At 37.2% G+C, this 8,378-nt stretch overlaps 2 protein-coding genes across 2 annotated transcripts in view; both read left to right on the top strand.

Annotated features, from left to right (window-relative positions):
- LOC111457961 (PTI1-like tyrosine-protein kinase 3) overlaps window positions 1-3,800 on the top strand; it is a 4,808-nt gene extending 1,008 nt beyond the window's left edge. The window contains exons 2-8 of the mRNA XM_023100425.1: window positions 932-1,106; window positions 2,020-2,276; window positions 2,360-2,486; window positions 2,555-2,828; window positions 2,914-3,046; window positions 3,142-3,228; window positions 3,308-3,800. Of these exons, the coding sequence (XP_022956193.1) occupies window positions 1,013-1,106; window positions 2,020-2,276; window positions 2,360-2,486; window positions 2,555-2,828; window positions 2,914-3,046; window positions 3,142-3,228; window positions 3,308-3,433 (1,098 nt within the window). The 5' untranslated portion in view covers window positions 932-1,012 and the 3' untranslated portion in view covers window positions 3,434-3,800. The remainder of the gene's footprint in view (window positions 1-931; window positions 1,107-2,019; window positions 2,277-2,359; window positions 2,487-2,554; window positions 2,829-2,913; window positions 3,047-3,141; window positions 3,229-3,307) is intronic.
- A 1,448-nt stretch (window positions 3,801-5,248) lies between these two features.
- Window positions 5,249-7,732, top strand: LOC111457826 (salutaridinol 7-O-acetyltransferase-like). Its single transcript, XM_023100225.1, has 3 exons — window positions 5,249-5,656; window positions 6,304-6,737; window positions 7,146-7,732. The coding sequence occupies exons 1-3, from the start codon at window positions 5,263-5,265 to the stop codon at window positions 7,659-7,661; spliced, it is 1,344 nt and encodes a 447-aa protein (XP_022955993.1). The 5' UTR covers window positions 5,249-5,262; the 3' UTR covers window positions 7,662-7,732.
- The last annotated feature ends 646 nt before the right edge of the window (window positions 7,733-8,378 follow it).

The following is an 8,378-nucleotide window of genomic DNA, read 5'->3' as shown; positions in this document are numbered from 1 at the left end:
TTTTTTTTTTTTTTTTTTTTTTTTGTTTCGTTCTGTTTCTGCTGTTTGATCTGGTTTGTAAGGATGAATCTGTATCTGATTCTGTTGGCATTTTGAATTTTGAATCTCTGGTTTGATAATGGACGGCTTAGATCATCGTCGTTTTGGTTTAGTGGTAATGATCGTTGGAATCCTTCGTTCATTTGATTGGCTTTGTCAATACATGCAATGTTTTCCCTCCCCACATTTGAATCAGTGTTTCGAATTTCCATTTATATGCTTATGTTCTTTACCTTTTCGTAATATTGGTTTGGGGGTATTGAAGTTATTTTAAAATATTTGGAATTGGCTGTTCTTCCACTATGGCTGGAAGTTGGATAGTTCAAGAAGGATGTGATCACATTTAAGGGTGGGGGTTGGAGTTGTCACAATTAAATAATCTCTAAGTTATTGAAAGCTGCTAATAACAAATAGAATTTGCAGTCGAGTCGAGTCAATCTTCTCCAAAACCTTCTTTCACCAATTCATTTGGGATCCTGCAGATCCACCCTTTTTCCTAGCCAAAGATCACATTTAAGGGTGGGCATGGGAGGACATTGCAGATGTCCAGGACGGACAGACTTCTTCGTCCAATCCTTTGTAGGAACTATCCGTAGTAACGAACTTGCAAATAGCTATAGATGGAATGGAACGATCTGAGGCATTTTTCATCAAAGAATCCAAACGTTTCCCCCTCTCTTTTGCTCTTTTGTCCGCTTTTCTTTTCCCCACCATGAACAAAAAAAATTAATTGTCTCCTTATTTCTCATCTATAAAGAAAGCAAACAAATTTTTTGTTTTTGTTTTTGTTTTTGTTCTTGTTTTTGCTGTTAACACAATGCCAAAAGATCTTTCATAGATCATTGCCGTTCGACAAGAGAATTGTTTTTATTGGATTTTTGGTTACTTGCAGGCGCATGCCCCTCCTCCTGGTTTCGTAGATTTGAAGAATACAGGTTTTAAAGACAATATATATCTAAGTAAAAGGGATAGAATGCGCAGGTGGCTTTGTTGTACTTGTCAAGTTGAGGAAGCCTACCCATTAGCAGAAAGTGAGCACCTGAAAAGCCCACGAAGTTATGGAGATGGTAATACTCTAATCTATCATTGATGCTTATGCCATTTTATGTGATTCGTAATGAAGGTTATCTATTTAGTCTGAAGGGTTTGAGATATCAATATTTTGTAAAATATATATAGTTTTAGGAAGTTGAGGTATCAAGAAGGAAGTCGAGTGTTCACCATTGAGATAGCGTTTGGTTAATGTGAGGCGTTTACCTTCTCAATTCATGTCGTTTTGGGCAAGGAGTTGCTTGGCCACGAAAAATGAAGAATTCCATGAAGAGAGGAGAAGTGATCTTTTGGCAATTGCGTAGCCTTGCTATTTCATGCAGATAAATGGAAGGGTGAATCTCAATGCTTATGGGTTGGGTACTCAATTTAGATTAGAATGAGTGCTCCTATTAGCTATGACTTTTCGTTTGACATTTTAGCTGATCATTCGGGGCATAATGGCCTACGGAGATTATTAACGTGCTTTCCCAGCCCATATCTTCCCACCTACAACATATGAGCTTTCAAGAGCCTGGTTCGGATCTAAATGATTTTTTATGTGTTTCTTCTATCTTTTAGATCAACGGGATCCAAAGAAAGATAGACATACCTATCAATTCTAAGTGGCAAGATCCATGAAAGAAAATAGGCTCAATTTTAAAACCTTATTTTCTAATATGTAGGATTTCTAGTGTTGTGGAAGTTGTTCTTTGCAGGAGCTCGAGTCGATTTCTATTGGAGCATTTCCACATGCATCTTCCTAGATGTTCCCGAACCGCTATTCTGGATCATCTTGTGTAACTCTGTCTTGTCTATGATTTATGTTGTATCATGTTCTTCTTGGATTTAATAACTATTGCCTTGTTTATGGCTCGTCTTCGTGTGATTTAAATTCGTGTTATATACTTTCGAAGGAATCTCTTGCAACATATATTTTATGCCTTTTAGGTTATTATCGACGGGACTCGAAAGAGCCGGCTCCTGCCCCATATGAAGCACCAAAATCTCCACCTCCCATAGAAGTGCCAGCATTGTCTCTGGAAGAACTGAAAGAAAAGACAGACAACTTTGGGTCCAAGGCACTGATTGGCGAAGGATCTTATGGTCGAGTTTATTTTGCTAACTTAAACAATGGGAAATCTGTGGCGGTAAAGAAGCTGGATGTTTCCTCTGAATCCGATTCGAGTATTGACTTCTTGACTCAGGTTTGTCTACAAATATTGATATAGCACATTTCAACTCGAACTTATCTTATCCTAATTCCTTCTTGTTTATGGTATTGCTTCAGGTTTCTACAGTCTCAAGGTTGAAACATGAAAATTTTGTTGAATTGCATGGATATTGTGTTGAAGGAAACCTCCGTGTACTTGCATATGAATTTGCAACTATGGGTTCTCTACACGACATATTGCATGGTACGCTGTCATATTAAGTTCAGTTTTCATATAGACCAGTTAGTCTCACGAGTCGTTGTCCTACACAGGTAGAAAGGGTGTGCAAGGGGCACAGCCAGGTCCCGTGCTTGATTGGATACAGCGTGTGAGAATTGCGGTTGATGCAGCTCGAGGATTGGAATACTTGCACGAGAAAGTTCAACCTTCTATCATTCATAGAGATGTTAGATCCAGCAATGTGCTTCTCTTTGAAGACTTCAAAGCAAAGATTGCAGACTTTAACCTTTCAAACCAGGCTCCTGACATGGCTGCTCGACTTCATTCTACTCGAGTTTTAGGAACTTTTGGCTATCATGCTCCCGAGTAATGCTTTTTGTTCATTAGAAATTGGGTAAGTAGCCATGAATCAAGTGTTGTATTATTGATGCTCAAGTCCTCTCTTCTCTAGGTACGCAATGACTGGACAGTTGACACAGAAGAGTGACGTCTACAGCTTTGGAGTCGTTCTACTCGAGCTTTTGACCGGGAGGAAACCCGTCGATCACACCATGCCTCGTGGGCAGCAGAGTCTTGTTACTTGGGTAAGCACTCACTCATTTGCCTGCTTTCTTATTGCTTTTCGAGTATCGAACTTTTAGAAGTCAGTCTAAAACGACGGTTTTCGGTTTGTTTTAAGGCTACCCCAAGACTAAGTGAAGACAAAGTTAAACAATGTGTTGATCCAAGGCTGAAGGGTGAATATCCTCCCAAAGGAGTTGCCAAGGTAACTTGTGTTTGAACAGCATTGCAGCAAAATGGTCAAATATTACTGTGACATTGACTTGGTTTTACTGTTATTGCAGCTGGCTGCTGTGGCAGCTCTGTGTGTCCAGTACGAAGCGGAGTTCAGGCCGAACATGAGCATCGTTGTTAAGGCTCTCCAGCCGCTTCTAAGGCCTCCTGCCCCGGCTCATGCTCCGGAACCGTGAAGTAAATTGATCTGAATTTATGTTCTTCTTCCTTCTTCCTCACTGTTGATATATATTATGTCAACGCCTTCATTGCAACATAAACTTGGGTTCATAGTGACCATATAGAATTCATAATATTCATTATTTATTCCAACTATTATTGTTTTTTTCTTGAAGATCCTGGAGTCATGTTTGGTTGGTTGGTTGGTTGGACTGAGTATTGTAAGGTTGCTTTCTTTTCTTGTAAGCAATTCTTCTTGTGTAGCTGCTGCCTGTTTGTTTAGCCCTCGGTTCTCTAAACAAATGTCTTTGGGGCCGAGACATGACTTTGCTTTGCTTTCCCTCACTTTTTTGATATTAATGGATATGGGTTCGTTTTTTTTTTTCCTATCATCAACTTTGGTCGGGTTCGGGTTTGATAAACATATTTATTCATTGCTCTCGGTTGTTGTGGTGACTTAGTTTATGATTGAGCTACTCGCTTTCTCGTTCCACTAACAACTTGATCTGTCTCATCCTCTTCATTAATCGTGTTCAAATCATGATCATTAATAACTTTGGTCAGGTTTGGATAAACAAATTTATTCGTTACTCTTGGTTGTGGCGGTGACTTAGTTTATGAGTGAGCCGCTCGCTTTCTTGATGTTCCAAATCTTGATTCGCTTAGTTTATGATTGAGTTGTTTGTTTTCTTGATTTCCAACTCTTGATCCACTAGCTAAATTGATGATTGAGTTGTTTGTTTTCTTGATTTCTAACTCTTGATCCACTAGCTAAATTGATCTAATCTCATCCTCTTCATCAATCGTGTTCATCTTAGGTCGGAGGGCATTATTCCTTCTCTCTATCCTTCGATCATCTTTTACACTGGTCGGATACTTCAAAACATGTCTTTACGTTTTGATTTTCATCGATTAAATGTTGTGTGGTTCAGACAAATACCCCATTGCAAGTGTTCGGTGTTCTTTTTCGTTCTCCAAAAAGCCTTTATTGCCAACCAAGATGTCTTTGTTTCTTCTCAACTACTCCCATCCTATTATAATTTTTAAGTCATAACAAAAACAAAACATTACCTCATATTTGTTTTGAAATAATTGTGTTGATATCTAAATAACAAATTAATTAGTATTTTAAAGGGTATTTGGACCACAAAATATATAATTATAAAATAAACAAATATTATCTTCTTAATCAACTAATAATAATAATTATAATTATTAGACTTAAATATTTTAATTTTTGTACTTCTAATATTTTAAATTAATTATTTATTTTGATTTCTAATATTTTAAATTAGTTGTATTTTAATTAGAGAAAAGTAAAAGTATTGATATGATTAAATTTATGGTAACTTGGGTTCAAGGTTAATCTCTATAAGTATAAGATTGTTTTATATTTTTTACCATTATACTTATAAATGGATCAAAATTAATTTAAGATTTCAAGATTTCAAATGTCATCATTTTGAGCTCCCGTGAAATTTGAGAATATATAGTCATTTTTTTAGTAGTCATTTTTTTAGATTTACTTAATGTTCGAGAAATAGGAAGAAAGAGAAGAAGAGAAAATTTTAAGAAGAAGACAAAACGCCATTAAAAAAAAAAAAAAAAAAAACTCCAAATTTAAAATTAATGCAACCAAATCATTCATATCTAATATCGTAAATGAACCACATAAACAATAAATTATAAACTTAACAACAAATCTCATTCGTCACCGGATTCAAAAGTTCCTCGACCCTAAACCTACTCGGCTTACTCAATACAGGCTAAACTTATAACTTAACCGTTCGGTTATTTATATATATATATATAGAAAATGGGTGTGTTGTTGATCCAAAAGGAAGACATGGAAGTGGAGATAATATCAAGTGAAACTATCAAACCATCTTCCTTCCCACCATCTCTAAGATCCTTAAAACTCTCAGTTCTTGATCAGCTCTCTCCCTTCACTTACACCTCCCTCGTCTTCTTCTATTCTCTCAAACACTCCCATGTCCCTCTCCATCTCTCCCACCCTCTCAAAGCCTCCCTCTCCCATGCCCTCTCCGACTTCTACCTTCTCGCCGGTGCCATCAAAGACAACACACACATCCTCGACAACGGCGTCGGAGCCCTCTTTCAGGTTGCTAGAGTTCATCGCACCATGCCCGAGTTCTTGAACCAACCAAGCTTCGAGTCGTTGAGTCAACTCATCCCTTTTCGATATGTGCAAACCAGATCGCTGTCCACCATGGAACCATGTAAGATAACTCTAATTTTTAATTATACATGTTAGGGTGTGCATTTAACCCAATAACCCGTACCAACTCAACCCAAATTATAGGGATTGAGCTGGGTTCGTGTTTCGAGTTGGGCTTGGTTCATTTTTTTTAACCCAATTGATGCAGTTCGATGGTTCATTAATGTCATATAAGTAAGTCTATTTGAGTAAAATAATTTTATATTTTTTTCTCATTTTTATTATTTTTTTAATTTTATAATATACCATTATATTTTCATTTTTAGAATAATTAATTCTCTCAATAAGTGTCGATATTTAGTTGTGTTTTTTTATTAACTTTTATTAATAAATTTATTTTTTATTAATGAATTTTTTTTTAGTGTTTATCAATAGATTTGTATTTAATTTTAATATCTTTTATCTAATTTTGTATCGAATAATTATGAATTATGGATAAATAATTTTTTTTAAGAACCGAACAATCCAGTTCGAATCCAACCCACAAATAAAGGATTGAAGTTGGATTGTAAAAATTTAGACTAGGTTCACTTACCAATCCAATTAACCTGAATGTAAAAAATTTACCTTCAGCCCAATAGATATTGCACCCTAATATATATATATATATATATATTTTTTTTTTTTTTAATTTTTGGATCTACAAAGCATATCCTCAAGTCGCCGTCCAGCTCAACGCCTTCAGCGGCGGCGGGGTGGCAGTGGGGGTCTGTTTTCTACACAAGATCATCGACGGGACAACACTGAGCGGCTTTCTGAGGAGGTGGGCGTCCATGGCCGGCGTGTCAACAGAAGAGAAGGGAGGAGGGGAACAGCCGGAATACGGCACGGCGGCGACGTTCCCGGGGAGAGAATTGTTGGTGGGAAATTCATGGCTTTCAAAAGGGTATTCGCCATTTGTAGGGGAAGGAAGGATTTGCAGAAAAAGGTTTGTTTTTGACGGCGCCGCCATTTCCGAGCTGAAAGAGGAAGTGAAAAGGAAGAGTGACAAGATTCCCACAAGTGTGGAAGTAGTCACTGGTTTCATATGGAAGTATATGATGATAGCCGCAAGACAAAGCTCCCGTTCTCGACGATCATCGGTAATTACTTAAAATTCTTAACATCATATCCGAGTACCCTTTGTATTCTTAAATATCTAAATTTCGATTGAATCAATCAAATCCAACTTCAAAATTTAGGAGGTTATTTAAACACATCCTTATGCTTATTACATTCACAACTCTATACTATGTTAAGAAAGAGAAACATACCCGTTTCTGATTCGTATCAAAATAGAGATCTTAGTGTTTTTAAATATCAAAAATTTCTTTTTTGGCGGAATCAACCAAATCCAGCATTTCGATGGTGGATTTATCACATCCTTATTACATTACATTCACCACTATGATATCATGTTAAAAATGAAAAACAGAAGTGATACTCTCGATCTCACTTATATTTCTCGTTCTTAACATAAATTGATAAAAATAATCTTGAACTTCTGGTAGGTACTGACTCATGCAGTCGACCTCCGGCGAAGAATGGCCCCGCCATTACCAGCGACCTCGATCGGAAACATTTTCTGGAGTGCGGTTGCTCATTACGACACACCGAAGGCCGAGATAGAATTGAGCGAGCTAGTTGATCTAGTTCAGCGATCGGTTGCGGAGATCGACGAGGGGTTCATACGAGAAATGGCGGGCGAAGAAGGGTTTGAGGGAATATCAAGATGGTTCATGAGGATGAAGGAGCTTTATACTTCAAAGCCATATTCATATGGGTTCACGAGCTGGCGAAATATGGGGCTAAACGAGGTTGATTTTGGGTGGGGAAAGGCTTCATGGGTGAGCGTTGCAGGACCTGAAAATTCAGTGCTGAAGAACGTTGTCGTTTTGAAGGAAGGGATTTTGGGAGATGGGATTGAAGCATGGATAATGTTGGATGAGGATGAAATGAACATATTGGAAAATGATCAACAATTTCTTGCTTTTGCTTCCTTTAATCCAACCATCATTTTAGCTTAATTTAAGTGTAATTAGGCTTAATTTGAGATGTTGTAATTGTATTTTGTAATAAAAATTCTCCGTTTGAACCCCGAACACAGTAATTTAATTTACAGGTATTCTATTCCGAGACATTCTTTTTCCAGATGTTATAAACAAAGCTTTCAACTAAACGGCCCCTAAAGGCTTTTAAGTAGACCGTAGGTGAGCGTCTCGGCGTCCTAGGAATCCTAGGGTGCTTTAGGGTATTGAATTTTACGATTTGGAGGTAATATTCTAGACGTTCTTTTAGGCACGTCTAGTTATATAAGATGGTTGCATAAGTGGGACCGTGTTCGTTCGTGGTATAGTTTAGGGTTTATGGTTGGATTTGTTTCGTTAAACCCAATTAGTTTTGGGAAAACTAATTAACGAATTCAATTTATAAAGTTTTCATTTTTTTTTTGAACTCACCTAGCTCAAATAAGTTCATAACCGAACCCAAATTGACGGATTCCTGTTTAATGTTTGCAATTGGGGGGAAATACTCGTATGAGACGACTTCTCTCTTTGTGGTGGGAGCCTAAACTTCATAAATATGATGTTACTTTTACGAGCCCCCAAGTATGCTTTTGAGGACGTAAAGTCTAATGTGTTCCTCTATTGTTCAACTTAGCTCGAGGCATCTAACGAGGGTAGTGACTTTGGATTCTTTCCCTTGGATTGTTTACGTATTAGTTTTGTTCTCTTTAGTCTTGT

The sequence above is a fragment of the Cucurbita moschata genome, unplaced genomic scaffold, assembly GCF_002738365.1.
Source record: "Cucurbita moschata cultivar Rifu unplaced genomic scaffold, Cmos_1.0 Cmo_Scf00020, whole genome shotgun sequence".
NCBI classification, from domain to species: domain Eukaryota; kingdom Viridiplantae; phylum Streptophyta; class Magnoliopsida; order Cucurbitales; family Cucurbitaceae; genus Cucurbita; species Cucurbita moschata.
The sequence above is the reverse complement of the archived record's forward strand: the minus strand, read 5'-3'. Positions and strand labels throughout refer to the sequence as shown.

Excerpts from the sequence above, each read along its gene's own strand:
- LOC111457826 (XM_023100225.1), top strand. The coding sequence starts at position 5,263 with ATGGAAGTGGAGATAATATCAAGTGAAACTATCAAACCATCTTCCTTC. Across the intron at positions 5,657-6,303 it reads GCTGTCCACCATGGAACCAT|CATATCCTCAAGTCGCCGTC; the intron begins GTAAGATAACTC and ends GGATCTACAAAG. Across the intron at positions 6,738-7,145 it reads CCCGTTCTCGACGATCATCG|GTACTGACTCATGCAGTCGA; the intron begins GTAATTACTTAA and ends AACTTCTGGTAG.